This window comes from Lethenteron reissneri, chromosome 32, assembly GCF_015708825.2.
Source record: "Lethenteron reissneri isolate LAM-NWPU_2019-01 chromosome 32, ASM1570882v1, whole genome shotgun sequence".
In the NCBI taxonomy this organism is placed as follows: domain Eukaryota; kingdom Metazoa; phylum Chordata; class Hyperoartia; order Petromyzontiformes; family Petromyzontidae; genus Lethenteron; species Lethenteron reissneri.
The window spans coordinates 10,096,043-10,114,314 of record NC_083810.1 but is presented as its reverse complement, the minus strand read 5'-3'; the positions used below and the strand labels follow the sequence as shown (position 1 = coordinate 10,114,314).

The 18,272-nt window shown below is 50.9% G+C and overlaps 1 protein-coding gene across 1 annotated transcript in view; it reads right to left on the bottom strand.

Moving 5' to 3' along the window:
• The window catches only part of LOC133350007 (rho guanine nucleotide exchange factor 17-like), a 119,633-nt gene that overhangs the window by 16,295 nt on the left and 85,066 nt on the right, over positions 1-18,272 (bottom strand). The window contains 12 exon segments of the mRNA XM_061563949.1: positions 379-686; positions 1,590-1,783; positions 2,600-2,673; positions 3,586-3,940; positions 6,795-6,916; positions 7,378-7,463; positions 8,367-8,476; positions 9,260-9,310; positions 11,477-11,653; positions 12,576-12,668; positions 13,253-13,369; positions 17,904-18,086. Of these exon segments, the coding sequence (XP_061419933.1) occupies positions 379-686; positions 1,590-1,783; positions 2,600-2,673; positions 3,586-3,940; positions 6,795-6,916; positions 7,378-7,463; positions 8,367-8,476; positions 9,260-9,310; positions 11,477-11,653; positions 12,576-12,668; positions 13,253-13,369; positions 17,904-18,086 (1,870 nt within the window).

Sequence of the window (18,272 nt, the reverse complement as noted above, 5' to 3'; positions counted from 1 at the left end):
AACCGGTGTCCCGGGAATAATTTTGACACGCCGTATCCATCTCAGTGTATTTTGTGCTCACGGTGTGTGCGGTGGGTGGGTGGGTGGGTGCAGTGGTGTGCAAAAAAAACCAACTTGCTTGAATAGTGCTTAGGGTTACGAGAAGTCTTGAAGCTCAGTACTGAATTTACGGTGCCTGTCCTTAATAAGGACGCACATCTCTCTGTTACATGTCCGTAACATCTCATGTCAGCGTTCCAGTAAATACAGTAAAAACAAATACATACTTTGAAGCACAATGACCGAAATGCTTTCTAATTTATAATTTGAAATTAAAAAGCGAATATCTGAACAGGGTTGACACGCAAACACGACCCCGCTTCCGCAGGCGGTGCTTACGGCTCAGCGTGAAATCCGGGCGCCCGTCCCGCGCTCCGCCAGGCTGCTTGGACCCGCGACCTCGCGGCCTTGAGGTCGGGGACGAGGCCTCCCCCTCCGACTCCTCCGCGTCGCTCGCAAACGGGTTCCCCGCGGCGCCCACACGAGGGGGCCTCTGCTCGCCCGCCTGGGACTGCGAGGGAGACGAGGAGGAGGAGGAGGACGACGACGAAGAGGTGGCGACGGCAGCCGGGTCGAGAGCGGGTGGCGAGCCGATGTCGTCGGAGCTTGGGATCTCCGGCAGTGGCCGGTGAGACGCAGGGCGATCCCTATGAGGGGCGGAACCGTGGCGGGTGGGAGGGGGGGAAGCCGCTGAAGGAAGCGTTGCCTCGTCGCACAACACGGCAGTGGAGCTGCCCGACGGTCCCGCACCTCCGATTAGCACGGTCGGCCTCGTACGGTGCGAAAGAAGTTCAACGTACATACGTACACACAAGTACTGCGCCGGCGGGCAGGAAGACGGACAGGCACACCGACAGACAAGCAGAAGGACGCACGGTCACACAAACGGAGAGCTAACAGACTGTTGGGGCAAGTGCTGTTAGCGGCACCTATGACGACTGACACGGCACACGAGAGGGTGGGTGGCCAGCACTATCGCGCCCGTCCACCTTTGTCTCCCTAGTGGCGACATATACACATTGCACCGGGTACTCATTTAAGGCTGGGTCGACCCAGGGGAGGCCCACGACCAGTTAAGGTATTCGTCACCGGTGTTGAGCGTGAGCGGGAATCGAACTCGAGTCGCCGGGTTCGTAGCCATGCATAAACAGACATACACAGCCATACACAAACATACACAGACATACACAGACATACACAGCCATACACAGACATACACAGACATACACAGACATACACAGACATACACAGACAGACACAGCTAGACACAGACATACACAGCCATACACAAACATACACAGACATACACAGCCATATACAGACATACACAGACATACACAGCCATACACAGACATACACAGACATACACAGACATACACAGCCATACACAGACATACACAGCCATACACATACATACACAGCCATACACAGACAGACACAGCTAGACACAGCCATACACAGACACAGCTAGACACAGACACAGCCAGACACAGACAGACACAGACAGAGACACAGACACAGCCCCAGGTGGCCGGGCAGGGGGAGCGAACCTGGTGCCGCGCCCCAGCCCAGGCACGGGCGCGATGCAGAGGATGCGCGCGGAGCAGACGGCGATGCAGGCCTCCACCATGGGGTCGGGCCGCACGCTCAGCAGGCACACCTGGCCCACGTAGCCGTCGCTGTTGCACACCCACACCTCGGAGGAGTGGTCCCACGCGCCGAGGCTCGGCGAAGCGCACGAGAACTGGAGTGGGCGGCACACGGGCGACGGAACGGACCGCACAAACGTCGTTAACGACGCAACGCCCGATCCGGTCGCCTGGCTTGACCACCTGAATGTGACATTGTAAAGTTGTCGCTCTGCATCTCCGTCGGTCGTACGAACGAAGAAGAGGAGTGCACGCGTGTCGAAGGTCACCGATTTTTTTTGGGAGGGACGCGACGTGCGCTGACCGTAGGCGGCATTCCTTGTTCCAGTGATTCCCGTTCGTTCTTGATAGAAAGACCAGAGACCGTTGTGTGCTTCCAAAAATAGATCCGTACCCGTCTCATAACCGGGTTAAACATTTATAGGTGCTCATATACATTTGAAAATATACGCATGGCGGGGGATGCAGCGAATGAGAACGGAGTAGTAATGAGGTAATAAGGCGCAAAACGGCTCCAATTGGGCCGCCGCCGTGAAAACAAATCGCGCAAATTTCCGACGGCAGTCGGCTGTTCACGAGGGACAAATCCATTTTCGAAAACAAGAATGTACTCGACACGCCGCCTCACAAAAAAAACATCGGGTAATTGCGACTCAAATGACGGCGCGCGATTTCTTACGGACGTCTTCATTCTTCCATTTGTACCCCCCGCCATTCATCCGTTCGTACCCCTCGTAACTCAAACGCGATCGCGGGTTGTACGACACGGGGGAGATGGGGGGGGGGGGAAAGGTGATTTGTAGAGAAACGCTTATTTGTAAACCGAGGCGCTCGTTTCTACTCCGTTTTGTGGCTGTGCCGCGACACGGAACGCGCGTTAAAAGGCAATTTTCAATCGCCCGGACGCGCACCTGCATGCCGCTGCGCGTCTTCATGATGGGAATGGCCTTGAGGAACTCGGGGTCCCAGCGGTCCTTTGTCTGCGCTGCAAAACGAGAAAAAAAAACGATCACCGGCATGAACGCTCGCTCTGCATCGCGCAAGGTTCGTGGTGCCGGCGGCGCCGCACCGCATGCTAAAACACGCAAAGATCCCCCCCCCCCCCCCCCCCATTTAGCCTGTAACGGACTGCTGGGGCAATTGTTGTTAGCGAGCACGTTTACGGGCCGCAAAGGTACTCGTTTAGGGCTGAGGTGACCTGGGGGAGCCCCAGATCTGGTTAAAATAATCGTCACCGTTGCTCGCCGCGAGCGGGGATCGAACTCGTGTCGCCGGGTTCGTAGTGCAGTGCGCTAACCACTACGTGACACACGCACAGACACAACCACACACACACACCTGCACAAACACACACGCAAGCACACATGCGGCTGAGCATGTGGGGCCATATGACCCAGCCAAGACAACCGTGCCTGCCATAGGAGCTCACCGACGGGACTGCGTCCAGATCTTTCAAGGATCTGTGACAATCCAGTCTGGTTAAACCCAGGATGGATCGCAGCCAGGCCAGTCTGAATGTTTCAAGTTGATGCAGGTGTTCCTTGTAACGGAGTCCACATTTCTCAAGCATTGAAAAGAGAGGCCATGACTGTAGCCGAGAAGGCCACACGCACAAACACACGGCCCATGACTGGTACCAGCAGTATCAATAAATATCGGCTTCTGTGGAGGCTCTTAAAAGGGCACGACTGGGCACAAAACGCGTATGTATGAAGGAAACTACTGAGCAAGGACACGCACGTACAGATGCGCAAACAAAAGACAAAGATCCCCCCGTATAGCCTTAACAGGCTGTTGGGGCAAGCGCTGTTGGGTGGCCAGCACCACGCCTGAACACATACGTACACACATACACACGTGTACACTCGGGCGCTCGCGCGCGCGCACGTGTCTGTACCCAGCTTGCGCTTCGTCTCCTCCAGCATCTGCTCGAAAGCCGCCCTGGGCTCCCCGCCCGTGAACTCGAAGACGAACGACTCCGGGGAGGCGTCGGGCGCCGACGGGGCGACGGACAGCTCAAGGCGCGCGGGGGCAAGCGCCCCCCCCAGCGAGCCCGCCAGGGCGCCGCCCAGCGGGGCCGCCGAGCCCACGGCCCCCGCCAGCCCGGGGACGCCGGCCGACAGCGGCGACGTCAGCGACTGCGTCGAGCCGGACGGCGGCACCGTCGCGAAGGCCGAGGCCGCCAGGAGCTGGCGCTCGGACAGCTCGCGGTTGACGCACGCCATCAGCTCCTTGATCACCTCGTCCAGGTTCTGAGTCACGATGGAGGGGTGGGGATGGGAGGGGGTCTCTATGAGTGTCTTCATCATCATCATCATGATCATCATCATCATATTAATGATCATCATATTAATATTCATGATCATCATATTAATATTCATGATCATCATCCCCAAATTCATGATCATCACATTCATGATCAACATCATCATCTTCATGATCATCATCGGTCGGGATCATTTGATGCCTGGACGAAGGCCTCACTAAGCCGTCACACCCCTCTTTAAACGAAACCATTGTGTTTTTGTAAATAAGTGCACAATGTCTACCTTTGTATAGTGTCTGAGCTCCTGCTCCCTGGGCCTCTTGTCAATCTACCGCTGTCGTGGGATTTGTTTGACCGTACCTGGCGTTGGCCAGGATTCGAACTCAAATGGCCAGGTGCGTAAGACCGTTTTAACCTTAAGAAAGGCTTCCAAAAAATTGTCAAACTCTGAAAAAACTAAATGAGAATTAAAGAATGTTTTGGGGCCAAACATCCCAATCCAGGACCCGCTCCCCCACTTGAGTCTTGAGATTCAATGAGGCTTTCCTAAGTAAATATATGATAAAATAAAAGGAGATATTTGTTCTACGGGCTGAATATGTATTTAAAATGCACAATGTCATACAAAAACAAAGCGTTAACCTACATGCCTATACGCACGTGCCCCTAAAGTTATTTATAGGGCTATTTGAATAATTACAGTAATTCCAGGAGATGGGTCACCCACACACTAATAATTCCAAGGCTTTAGTGGTTTACGTGATGTATTCCAGTTGTTGTTTCTTGCGTTTCTGTACAGATACATGCCGACCGTTATTCATGACCAAGCAATAAAAGTCCACTAAAAACAGAAATCTATTTTCAGAAGTAGAGACCAGCGATCATGTAAGTACGGCAATCAGTAAATTCGTTCCGATGTGTAAACACAGCAAAGGGAGAAAAAATACCACAACAATGCTTTTTTTCCCCTCCACACAAACGTAATATGTTATAAGTAATGAGGGTAAAAGGGTTTAGATAAGTGTTGCAATCAGTAAAACATTCCAAAGCCTTGGCACAATGCAGAAAAACATTCTTCAGAAGGTAAGACAAAGATCCCCCGTGTGGCCTTAACATACCTTTGGGGCAATTGCTGTTAGCGAGCACCTACGAAGGCTGGCACGGTACACGAGGGGGTGGGGGTGGCCAGCACCACGTCTTTGTCTCCCCAGTGGTGATGTTTATACACCGCACCACACACTCATTTCATTCTAGATTTAAAGCTTTCGTGACTGCAAGGATTCATACTCTTGGTTTTTTCGGTAAACTCACGTAGGTAAAAAAATGAAATTAAAATTAATAAAAAATAAATTTATTTAGTAGGTAAACAAATGAAATTAAAATTAATAAAAATAAATTAATTTTTATTAAAAACTAAGAGTATACATACTCTTAGTTTTTGCGGTAAAGTCACGTAGGTAAAAAATAAATGTATTTTTATTAATTTAAATTTCATTGAGTATACACACTCATTTAAGACTGATTCGACCGAGGTAAGGCCCATGACAGGTTCATAGAATCATCATTGGTGTTGCTGACCGTGAGCAGGACTGGAACTCAGGTTGCCAGGTTCGTAAGGCATTGTGTTATCTCCTACACGAGGGCTCGCCACACACGCTTAGGGATAAATGAATCGTACATGGTGCAAGGGTTTAAATAAATACGGGAAACTCCATGTGAATACAATCGTGCGAACATAATAAAAACAATAAAACGATTTATAATGCGCAAGAAGACAGGTTCCAGTCGTGATTCGGAGGTGCGGAATGGCAATTTGTTTTGTTACACTTAAAATAATAAAAGCTGTGTATGGTTAAGATTAGCAATCGATACAATTCAATGGGTAAACAAAACGGAGGGAAAAACACCACCACTCCCCGCAACTATCATAGAACACAATAAAATGTTGCTATCGCATGAGACTTAAACATTTAGCACATGCGTACATTGGTATTTACTTTCCAACACATTTCCGCTCGCGATCATTGTAGTGGAAAACACGAATGCGTTAACGCTCGGCGGGGGACGCACAGCCAAGCTGAAGGCCAGATTACAAATTAAATGTGTAATAACGAGCAGCCCGCAATGTCCTTTGGACCTCCCCTCCCATGGTTAGGATGACCACCTCTGAGACACATAAAACCACGACGTTCCATAGGGGAAAATATATCTCGCCGTACCGGAGGAGGGAAGGACTACGTGTAAATGCGGGGGTGTATTACTACCGTGCAACCGATATAAACGTCACGTGAAGACTCGCGTATTTTCCCCAGGATGGCTACCTCATGCTGGTTGCTTGGCAAAAACCTAGTCGTGAGCCAGAACTCGAACGGGGAAACAGTAACGCTTCCATTCACCTTGTTAGGTTTCCTTTCCCTTGCAGACGGCGGGAAATATATCTCAGTTTAACACGTGGGCCTATTATGGAGGAAATATATCTAGTCTTATTTTAATCGTTATAGATGAGTTAATGAGAAGCATGGTAGTGCATGAATATGATGGTGCATGAAATAAACGATGAGGAAAGTGACACTGAGTGGTTTATGATGAGTGAGTACGACGAATGGGTTGGGAAGTTGGGAAGAGGGATGGGGGCAGTGATGAGGGAAGAGAGGGAGAAGGGGAGTCAGGGTTCAGCGCGGGGAAACGAGTGAGTTATCTCTGCGGCACAAACCAATCGGGGCAAAGGGAATTCGCACTGCTGCCGCCACAGAAAGGCCGCGAGTCCTCGATGCTCGCCCGAACAATGGCAGGGAGCTCGGAGCACGTGCGGGATGACGCAACGGCGCGAGAGCGGGCACCTGGTGGGTGATGCTGAGCGTCTCGGCCAGCGTGCTGATCTGGCTCAGGGTGCTGAAGTCTCCCTCCAGCCGCGTCAGCACCTTGTGGAGACTGTCCCGGCTCGGGGTAGGGGCCAGCAGGCCTGCGCAAAACACGGGGGAAAGGCGCGTAGCGGCGCGTTGTTTTGCAAACGTAGCGGCGACAACGTCGCGACCACGTAGGCACACGCGGAGGGCGGTAGATGGGGCATGGCGTCTGTTTCGTATGCAATTATGAGCGCGTCACCTTGCCTGGGGGGGGGGTGACGGTGAGGCACGCGCATGACGTGCGACGGAGAAATATGGCCGTCAAGGACAGTGCTTTTAGCAATGGGTTTTATCGACATCTTTTTGGGGCAACACTTTTGTTGTCCTTCTTCCGCACCTGCGATTAGCACGGTTGGCTACGCACGGTGCGAAAGAAGTTCAACATACATACATACATACGCAGAGCGTAAAAAGGAAAGGCAGCGTACGTACATTGAATTTGAAACACGAGTGGCCGAGTGCAGTGCGGGAAGATTTTCGTAAATGGCGGCGGTGGTGAGGTGGGCGTCTCTCTCACCCTTCATGACGTCCACGTCCTCCAGGGGGACCTTCCACAGCAGCTTGTACTTGCTGGACGTGTCGATCACGCAGCCGGCCGTGTAGCTGCACACACAAAGGGGACAGCGTCGCCATCGCACGATTACACGAAAAACCGTGCGAGCGTCTGTCTGCACGTTTGCTAAGGATGGGGGAGCCATCGCGCAGAGGTCAGCGAGCTGCGCTACAAACTCCGAGACCCGAGTTCGATTCCCGCTCACGGTCAACCACGGTGACGATGTGAATCAGTCCTGTGTTTCCCCTAGGACGACTCTGCCTCAAATGAGTACCTGGTGCGGTGTGTAAACATCGCCACCATGGGATACGTAGGAGGCCGGGTGTGGTACTGTCCACCAAACCCCTCGTGTGCTGTGCCGGCCTTCATAGGTGCTCGCTCACAGCACTTGCCCCAAAAGTCTGTTAAGGCTATATGGGGGAGCTTTGTTTTGTTTTGCCCTCTTTCCAGTCCACTGTTGAATGAGGGCCTCCCAATGCCGTGCGGGCTATATGACCATACTACACCACGCTGGCGAGTGTGGGCTGGTATAATTCAATATCACTTTCATGGGCATAATTGATAAGATAATTCCTGCATGAGCTACAGAAGGAGCTATCATACAGCTACCTCTGAGATCCCTTCAGGTGATCTCTTATCCACAGTGGGGGTGGGGGTGGGGGGGTGGAGGCAGCACCTTCCCACCCGCCATGCTCCAAAGTAAAATGCTCACCGCACGACAAAACCGATATTTTTAACTCCCCCGAGATTTTAAAACCACGTGCTTTTGCGCGTGCAGTGGCGCCTGCGCAGAGCCCAACAACTCCGCCGGACTCGAGAACTTGGCTTGATCGCGGCCGCCGTGCAAACCGGGATTTGAAGCCGGGATCTCAGAGCCGGTGCCAGTCGGGCGCTCTGACGACCCGAGGCTGTGTCTAAAGAGGCAACCCGGGGTGCGAAGTGCGGGCTCTCACAGGTTCATGGAGCTGCGTCGCAGGGAGCCCGACTTTTTCTTGAGCGTCGTGCAGAGCAGCAGGTCCGTGAAGAGGAACAGCGATCGATCTTTCTTCCCCCCAGCGCCCTTCTGCGAACGACACGGAGAGGGGCTGTAGCCTCCTCCCGGTGGCGACTCGAGCCGAGGCATTGTTCGTTTGTGAACTCGCCGTTCCTTCATTCGTCCGTGCCACTTTTTTTAGTTTGTTCTGTCTAGTGACCGCCCAAGCGCGAACGCGGCAGTGGTGTCAGCTGATTGGGGGCCCTAAGTACAAATTATGCTTAGGGTCTGCTGCCCCCTTTCAATGTGTAAATTCCTAGTGAGTGGCAGAAGAGTAGATAGAGATCCCGTGTGATAACAGAAATGTAGACAAGAGAAAGATGATGTAGTGAGATATTTGATGCACATCTTTGTATTTCATGAATCCAGGGCCTCTTGAACTGCTCGGGTCCCAAGGCTTTTGCCTGGCACTGCCACTGCACGAATGGCTATCAAGATGTCGAGACTCGTAATAATATCAGCTGCTGCACTTTATAATATTATGTAAATTCAAGGACAGCCGATAAGAAAAACAAAACATTGCCTTTTTTTACGGAGAGCGAAAGAGCTGAATGGAGGTAAAATTGTTCAGTTTATGACCCAGAAAGCCCCACAATGACAACTAATGAGTGTGTCACGAGTAAAAGATGCATTTTGCCAAGATGATATGAAAAGTAAAAATGTTAATAGCGTTGTCAATAAATTGTGGTTTCGTAAAACAACTAAACTATTGAGAGGCGACGATAAAATAAAACTGCACGCAGCGCAACGCAACATCGGCCAGCGACGCAACAAAAAAACGGCAGAATGACAGGCGTTGTGAAGGGCGCTCACCACTTCCACGACCATCTCCTGCTTCAAGAACTTCCTGAGCGGAGCCACGAGCTGCGGGCGGAGAGAGCGGACACAAAGCAAGCGGGGAAAGAAACCGCTGGGAATTAACGCGGACATTATAACAACCGAGCGCAGCGAGACATGTACACGCGGAACCACATTTGATTCATCGTCCCACCCGCCTCGATTCCTGAATAAAACATCAAAGCAAGAACACCGCCAGAGATGAACAGCTTCGACGTATTCAAAGAATTGGGGCACACGCGTAAAAAAAAAATTAACGAATACGTTTTTTTTTTAACCAGAGGGCTCGGTGGCATGAACATTGCGTCGTGAGCCCAGCAAGTTCCAAGTTCTCAGTTAAACTCCCAACCAAGGGCCGTTTGGGGGAGGCGATTTGGCACCCTCACCCATCCCCTCAATTGCGACCCCGAAAATAGGTATTTTATTCATATATACCAGAGAAAATGCATTGATACTGTTTTTATTCTTATTATTAATTAATGTAGGGCCATATTTAAATTGCTTGAAATATCGGGACTGCCGTTCTGCCAGACCATGGCAGAAAGCATGTCTGCTGACATCAGTGCAGTGCCCTGGTTCTGGAATCCACACCGAACATGATGGTGAAGGTCGAACAATGACCACGATTGACATGGTGTGCGGAGACATATTTCCAGCAGTGGTATGGAAACGGGTTATGAATTATTATTTGAGGCAACACGTGCGTACAATATTAGCGCACGCGGTCGCCTGTTGTCTTTCAGAATCAGAATCTTTATATATCCCAGAGAAATCCACAGCCCTGAGCACAGGGCTAATGCGGACGCGGTCCTTGCGTAATAACAGCAGAGTATCGACGGGCGCGTGGCCCTGCCAACGATATCCCAACATCCAATTCCTGAATTAGGAGCAGGAATTTCGCCACAAATATTCGTTGAAGAGAAAGATAAAATCAGTTTGGACGCACGACAACCCCGTGTGTCCACTAGCCGTAAAAACGCGGCGAAAAAACCCAAAAAACTCAAACTATATCGCGACCGCAAAGTGTGGCGGCAGCCGGGCATGACATCGCCCGGCGAACGCGGCCGCCGCCACCGGCCACGCCGCGCGTAGCGGTGCCCCGCGGACTCGCGTACCCGGGGCCCGCGCCGCACGTCCTAAAGCGGTAACAGCTGCCACGTTCGCCCTGCCGCGCTCTGCCTGCCTCTTTAAAAGGTTCCCCCCTGCCCCCACCCACCCCCCGACCATCTGGCCGGGATTTGAGGTAACGCGGCGCCGTGGCCGAAATGTGGAAGGCATTACGACGGAGCGCGCGGGCTATATTGTGTCGACGCCATGCGACTTAAGCGCGGGGAAAATTGCCCCTAAGTCCGTGAGACGGCCCCGCGAAATTAATAAAGGCCGCAGCCCAGAGCGGCGACAGCGGTGGAGCGAGGCGTTGTCCAGGTGAAGAGGCGGAGGAGCCTGCAGTTCTCAAAATCCGGTGTTGGTCCAGGCAACTTCTCCCTCCTCAACTCACTCCGCTCCAACCCCCCCCCCCCCCCCACCACTTCCCCAGACCATGAGCCACATCCCCAAAGCTGACTGTGCAGGAAAGATTTTGGAGGGAACACTTCAGACGTGAATTTTTTTGAAAGCTCGGGGGCTTGTACTTTATGGAAATGTCTGGTGGACTTGTGACAGATGGAACTTTGTGGTTAAAATGGCTTTGCCATCGCAGCCGACTCCTAAGGCATACCTACCAACAACAATTTAAGCGAATATGTGCATTGGTTACACAGCCAATAAACAGCCCAAATCATAAAACATACGTGTACCTACATGTACAAACCTGAGATATTCCACCATCACCACCAATACCACCACCACCTTCATCACCACCATCACCACCACCATCGCAACCTCCACCATCACTACCGTCACCATGATTCCTGAATCGAGGTACCTCAGTAATACCCACGATGTGCGCCACCATCATCACATGATCACCTCCATCATCATCATCACCATCACCACTGTCATCAGCACCACCATCACCACCACCACCGCCACCGCCGTGACGACGTCCAGGGGCTACCTCGGTGGCGCCCTCCATGTGCACCTCCATCATCACATGATCACCTCCACATCATCATCATCACCATTGTCATCAGCACCACCATGACCACCACCACCACCACCGCCACCACCGCCGTGACGACGTCCAGGGGTTACCTCGGTGGCACCCTCGATGTGCGCCTCCACCTCCTGCAGGACGCGTGCCGCTCGCTCGGCCTCCTCGGCGTCGCGCTTGCCCTGGTTGATGCGCTCGGCGAGCAGGCGCACGTCGCGCTGCGCCACCGTCAGGCTGCTGTGGTCCGGGTGCTCCTCGGGGGTGTGCTTTAGCAGGTCCTGGCAAAACCACCGTGGCCGCAAACGTCGCGGTCGTGTCCGTTTATTGTGGTTTAATTTTCGATTTAAAGCTTTCGTGACTGCAGGGATTCATCTTCTTGGTTCTTTCGGTAAAGTCACGTAGAAGGGAAGTAATAAAATAATGAAAATAAAACATAATAAAATAATTCTCACGACGTTGTTATTTTATAATGTTTTATTTTTATTATTTTATTATTTTCCTTCTACGTGACTTTACCGAAAGAACCAAGAAGATTTATTGGGTTTGTTTTGCTGGTTTTGCTTTAACACGTGGTGGCGCCTTCCTGCCCTGGCACACAGGTCTGCCATCACACAAGCTCCGGTACATCATCGCAGCAGCAGCGGCAGGTTTTGGCCAGCCACAGGACCAAGGCGGTGACCGCATTGCGCCCTTTCAGATTCGCCTCTGCGGCCGTCTGGAACGTTCTTTCTTCCGATATTGGGAAGCCACAGGAGCTATGCACTTTTAAATCATCTCGATTGAAAACTCGTTTCGTTAGAACTGCTTTTTGTGTTTAGTTTGTTGTCTCTCCCCCGCACCTCTGATTGGTTGGCTACGTACGGTGCACAAGAAGTTCAACGTACGTACAAATAAGGCAAATTATTGAATCTGGACTACAACTCTCTGTGGATTGACAAAAAGGGCTGTACGTGTACACGGACAAAGTCTACACTCGTACGGACACTTTTCTGTTTGTATTTTTTGCAATGCCGTTTCCGTACACAGAATTCCAAACGCGTGATTTGAAAGACTGTGAAACCCGGCCCACGGGACGACGACCGACTTCGTGTGAACGCCAATGCTGGCGTGGCGCGGCACTTGCCGAACGCCCACTCGGTGTAGCAGATGGTGCGCGTGTCGTAATTCCGAGGGTTGCAGCGGGAATTAATGAGGGATCACCTTGATGAGAAGCTCATATCGCGGGATCCTCTGCACTGGTTTGATCATCAAATCCGCCAGCGCTTGCTTCTCCTTGTTCTCCCGCATGCATTGCTGAGACCGCAAAGAGCATCACAGCGGACAGTGTCGCACGGGGAAAAAAAACAACAAAACCATCGGACATGAGTACATTTGCTGCTTTGTGAACGTGGCCGCTTAGCTTATCAGGCGCTGTCTTGCGCCATCAGCAAGTCAGGCACGCAGGCGACCGGGAAAGTGAGTGAATGAATGAGTGGGTGAGTTGGCAAGCGAGCATGCGTGTGGATAAGCGGACTATAAGGTTACCGGGATAGTGATAAATTTGGGTCAGTGGCTGACTTGGTGATGGGGTGTGTGTGTGCACGAGTCGGCTAGTGGATAAATTGGTCAGCCATGAGTGGGACAACAGGCAAACTTGTCAGGTGTGAGGGTGAATATACAAGTGAGTAGGCGATTGGGTGAGTATGTGAATGGGGTGAGCGAGTTATTGGCCGAGTGGGTGAGTTTAGTGAGCGGCGAGTAAGTGAATAAGCGAGTGGGCTGTTGTCTAAATGGGTAAGTGGACAAGCTGGCAAGCTGATGAGTGGTGAGCAGGTGAGCGGAAGAGCTGGTGAGGGGGGGTGAGCAGTTGATTGGTAATTTCACGGCGTCCCTCCCACCTCCAGGAAGCGGTTGAATGCCGGCTTCGCTTCCTTGGCCAACCGCACGGCATCCTTGGCATTGAGGAAGTTATCGATGTACGCCGAGTAAGAATTGGCCAGAATGTCCTTGGAGAACTGCGAGGATTAAAGGGTAAACCGCAAGAGAGAAAGAGATAGAGAGGCAACGATGAAAACACGAATTTTCAAGACTCATTTCAAACAAGTGACCACATAATCATTAATGCAAGTGGCAGCCTAAAATGGTTTAAGGATATAATACAACATGCATTAGATCAATTTAATTATTGATGACAATACTTGGTGTTCCCAGGCAACCTACCGTTCAAGTACCAACCGAGTTCAACCCCGCTTAACTTCCAACGTACGACGAGATTGGGCAGTCAGGGCAAAGTGGTCTCTTGCTAATGAGCGCGCACATTGCTGTGAGCAAATGTGTTGAACTTTGAACCCGCGTCGTGCATCAGCAAGGTGCAGCGAGTAATGCTGCGACTGTTACATTCAACCTGAGGGAGCGCAGGCCGGGCTGTTGCCACATACCTGGGAAAGCCTCTGACTGGGCCTTACAAAACAAAAATGAACAAGAGACAGGTGCAGCCCTGCAATTGCTTACTCATGACCCCTGCTGGCAGAAGGGCCTTCCAACTAGACGGAACTACAGAAAGCCCCTGTAAGAGGGTATTTTGCCTGCAGTTTCAAACGGCGTGCCGGAAGACAAACGGAACCAGTGACCTCGAGATTGCAAGTCCCGTGTGCTAACCATTACACCGTGGGCAATATCCCACACCACCCCCCCCCCCCCCCAAAAAAGAGATAAAACGGCAAATAATCCCGCGGCTTTCTGGCAAGTGACAGCAAAGGCATTCTGGCCCAAAGCCGCGGGGATTACGAGAGCCGCGAGCCGCCCCTCGGCGCCACGCGGGAACCAAAACGCAGGCAACGGCCCCCCCCACCCCGCACCCCGACGAGTGCCACGGGGACCCCCGAATGGCGCTGGAGAAAAGAAAAAAAGCTGCTACTTCACCTCTGAAAAACACCGCAGCTGCCAATCCGAACAGGTCCTGGGGCCTCGCGGAGTGCGGTAACGAGCACGTTAGCGGGCGCGACAGAACGGCGCGGCGTGGGGAAGGGTACGAATGGCGGCGGGGTTAGAGATAGGGTTAAGAGAGACCAACTGGTTGCGGCGCTAGTTTATTTAATTTCGCACTCCGCGATGCTACGGTGGCACGTGATAGGTTGGAGATTTATTTGCGTTGCGCATCGTGTTTGTGGGATTTCTCCGGGCACGAGCCGAAATGATCAATAAAATGTTGGGTCTCGCAGCCCAAGCAGGGCCCTCCTGCCCCCCTCTCTCACTGGTCAGAGTGAACATTTATTCTTCATTTAACCACTCGGTTTATATTTTATATCACGTTTCCACCCTCAGTTGGCTTGTTTGGATGTAAAAAAAGAAAAACCTATAGGATTTTTTCCCGTACAGTGGCAACATATTTTCATCTTCTGCTTTTTTTCCCTGCCTTTCGCATTGCTCAGCGCCAAAATCATCGTTGAAGGAATCAAAAAACCTGAACACGAGGGTGACAAAAGAATGTGAGTTATCGCTCGGGATTTCTTTTCTTACAAACCGTGTCGGAGAACAAAACCAAAGTACCGAGTACATGGCGGGCTCGTGCCGAGTTTCATTTTCACGTTCACGTGTGCGTGACGTGACCGCGGCGGTGGTGTCCGTGTGGGCAGACGCGGGATTGTGGGTGGCACGCGGAGTTGTGGTTGGGGGGGGGGGGCGCTAATCCCGTGGATCGTGAGCGTCATGAATCCTGCGGATCGTGAGCGTCACGATATCCGTCTGTAATCTACGTCCGATTTCCCTTCTCCCTCTGTTGCTGTTTTCCCTCCGTTGCCAGGCATGATCGATCCACCGCTAGATGAAGCCCTCCGCAAAGCCGCTGCCGCCTCTTACGATCCTGCGATGAACTGAACTCATCGCTCCATCTCCTCACTGATCGTCCTCTCAGAAACGTTCCATTACTCGGCCATCGTCCCTTCTAGCCATGACGCGTCCTGCCAAAGCCTCGCCTACTTTTCTTAACAGTTAGGATGATATTCTTGGTTCTTTCGGTAAAGTCACGTAGAAGGAAAACAACAAAAGAATACAAATATAAAACAATAAAATTCTCACGACGTTTCGACTGCAACACAAGCAATCGTCATCAGGTGTGAAAAACTCAGCAAGAAAAAGTTATTGCTGTGTTGCTGTGATTTTCGCAGGTGATGATGATTGCTTGTGTTGCAGTCGAAACGTCGTGAGAATTTTATTGTTTTATATTTCTATTATTTTATTGTTTCCCTTCTACGTGACTTTACCGAAAGAACCAAGAATATGAATGCCTGCAGTCACGAAAGCTTTAAAGGATGATGTCACTGACCTGCGTACATTCCTTAATCCACGTGTTCCTCTCTCTGTCTCTCGGTGGAATTCCAAGCACGCATCTCATGTACCACGCTTCTTTGCACACTTATATTATTTTTTGTTGATGACCGTGCGTCACAGCGGGTAGCAACGCCGTACACCGAGGCATGGACGCTCTTTAAAAAAAATTTAAAATTAATAAAAGTAAAATAAAAATAAAATAAAAATCACGACGTTTCGGAGGCAACGCAAGCTTCCGTCTTCAGGTGGAACCGTCACAGGACGATAGCTGTTATCAAGTAAGAAAAATTCCAAGAAAACAGTCCTTGTATATATACTCGTTATCGAGTTTGTCGTTCAAAAAAATCACTCCAAACCTGTCCTCCTCCTCCTCTTTGTGTCTCTGTTGCGACTGCACAGAAGGATCCGATGTGCACGCGGCGACTCGGGACATTTCTACGGCTTTTATTGATTTCCTGACGTGACGTTCGATTGATGGCGCCCGCAGTGGCTCTGCGAATACGGCAGCATCACGGAGTCAGAATTTCAACCGCGTCCCTCATAACACATTTAGGGGCAGTCATCTTGAAGGCAATTGTACGTCTTTACCGTGGGGAGAATACGGCTTACTTATTGAATAAGGCAATGGTTTGAGTCACGCTTGCTTACACACAGACATGAAACCGAATGCACCATTAATATTCAATTACTGGACATCCTTGTGTCTCATGTGATTCCTCCAGTATAAATAAATGCATATTCTGAACCCGATTCCATTGTGGGTGACAAGGTGAGTTTTGTTTGAGCACGTTTGACACCGCGAGGATTTTATGAGGATCTCTCCGTTCTTCAAGAAGTGCATTTCAATCTTGAAGTGAAGTCGCAATTGGTTCTAGATTTGAAGTTTTCGTAACTGCAAGGATTCATACTCTTTGGTTTTTTCGGTAAAGTCACGTAGGAATTTTTTTTAAAATGAAAACAACAAAAATAAAATTAAATCAAATCATTATATAGTCCCGTGACTATATAATTCCTCGTCACAGCCACCTCTTAGACACACTAAAGCTGTTGTGCTTACGCCTCGTTGTCCCCACCTGAAGAAGGACGCTTGTGTTGCGCCCGAAACGTCGTGATTTGATTTAATAAAAAGTTAGTTTTTTTTTCATTCTATTTTATTTATTTATTTCCCTACATGACTTTACCGAAAAAAAACAAAGAGTCGCAATTGGTTGACGAATAAAGCCACTTCGTGATTACTCGAATGATTACCCGACATCTTTAAAATGAAATGCACGTCCAGAGGTAGCTGCTAAAACACGAGTTTCTTCTTTTGGATCGTGACATTACCCTGACAGACATGTGGTGGTGGGATAGGAGTGGAGAGTCCGTGGATAACGGTGCATCAAGTCATCCATTAATACTGATTATTGAGATCACGATACGTGCATCGAATCTGCTTTTTTGTGTTTAGTTTGTTGTCCTTCCCCCGCACCTCTGATTAGCACGGGTTGGATATGTACGGTGCGAAAGAAGTTCAACGTACATACATACATACTAATCGGGCGTGTAAGATTCAACGTTTTGTGACTCATCAACGAGCTGAGTTGACTCCCCATCCAGCCACGGATGCCTGCTACAACTCGTAACAGTGTTAAATAATAAATAGCCCCTTGCATCAAGTTGTGAACCTGAATCACAATTCGTACAATCACTGGAGTGGGCGGGTGGTAGGAGAGACACATTACAACTTTTCATACAAACCCAACGGGACATCAATCAATCGATGTTAATTTTACGAGCCAATATCGCCCTCAATAAAGTAGGCATCAGTGCACATTACAACAAAACGGGGAACGGTACAGGGGCATGCAACAACCAAAATGAAAAACACAAAAACCCCGACATAACTGATGGTGAAATCAAACAACAAAAAATGATTGAACTAATTTGGCATTCTTATATCAACGACGGCTCTGTGTTTCACAGACATAGTCTGCAGGATTTTTACAGCCGGGGGGCGAATGTTGCCGTGTGTGCAATCCCTTTTTCGAGTCGCGTGCACGTGACCAACCGTTCGAAGCACGGCGACCTTGGAAAACGACGACGACGCTAAAAAGAAAGGTAAATGCCGGCGTTTCCCGTGTTTCAGCGCGCACGTAGCGGCGGACACGGACGGCTCGAGGGACGAGGGCTCGCGCGCGAGGACGAAGGGAAGCGTTCAGAAAGAAGGAGGCCACCCACCGACTCGATGATGATGTCGCCGACGGTCTGGCGCTCGTGCCAGCACTGCACGCAGCCCGTGAGCTGCTCCAGGAAACGCTCGTGGTGCTCCAGGATCTCGGGGATCTGGAAGAACATGTCGTCCACCAGCGCCGGGTCGCACAGCCCCGCGCTCTCCGCCTGCTTCAGCGGCCCCAGGTAGCCCTGCTCCCCGTGGGGTTGCGCGGGAACGACGGGGAGGGAAAGGAGGGGAAGGAGGGCACCCATGGTTGGTTGGGGTCGGTGGGGGGGGGGGTCCATGGAATGGGAGGGCAGAAGGTAAGAGGAATCGAGAACCAGGTGCAAGAGGGAAAAGCAATACCATTTAATCGTTCCTTATTCATCATCATC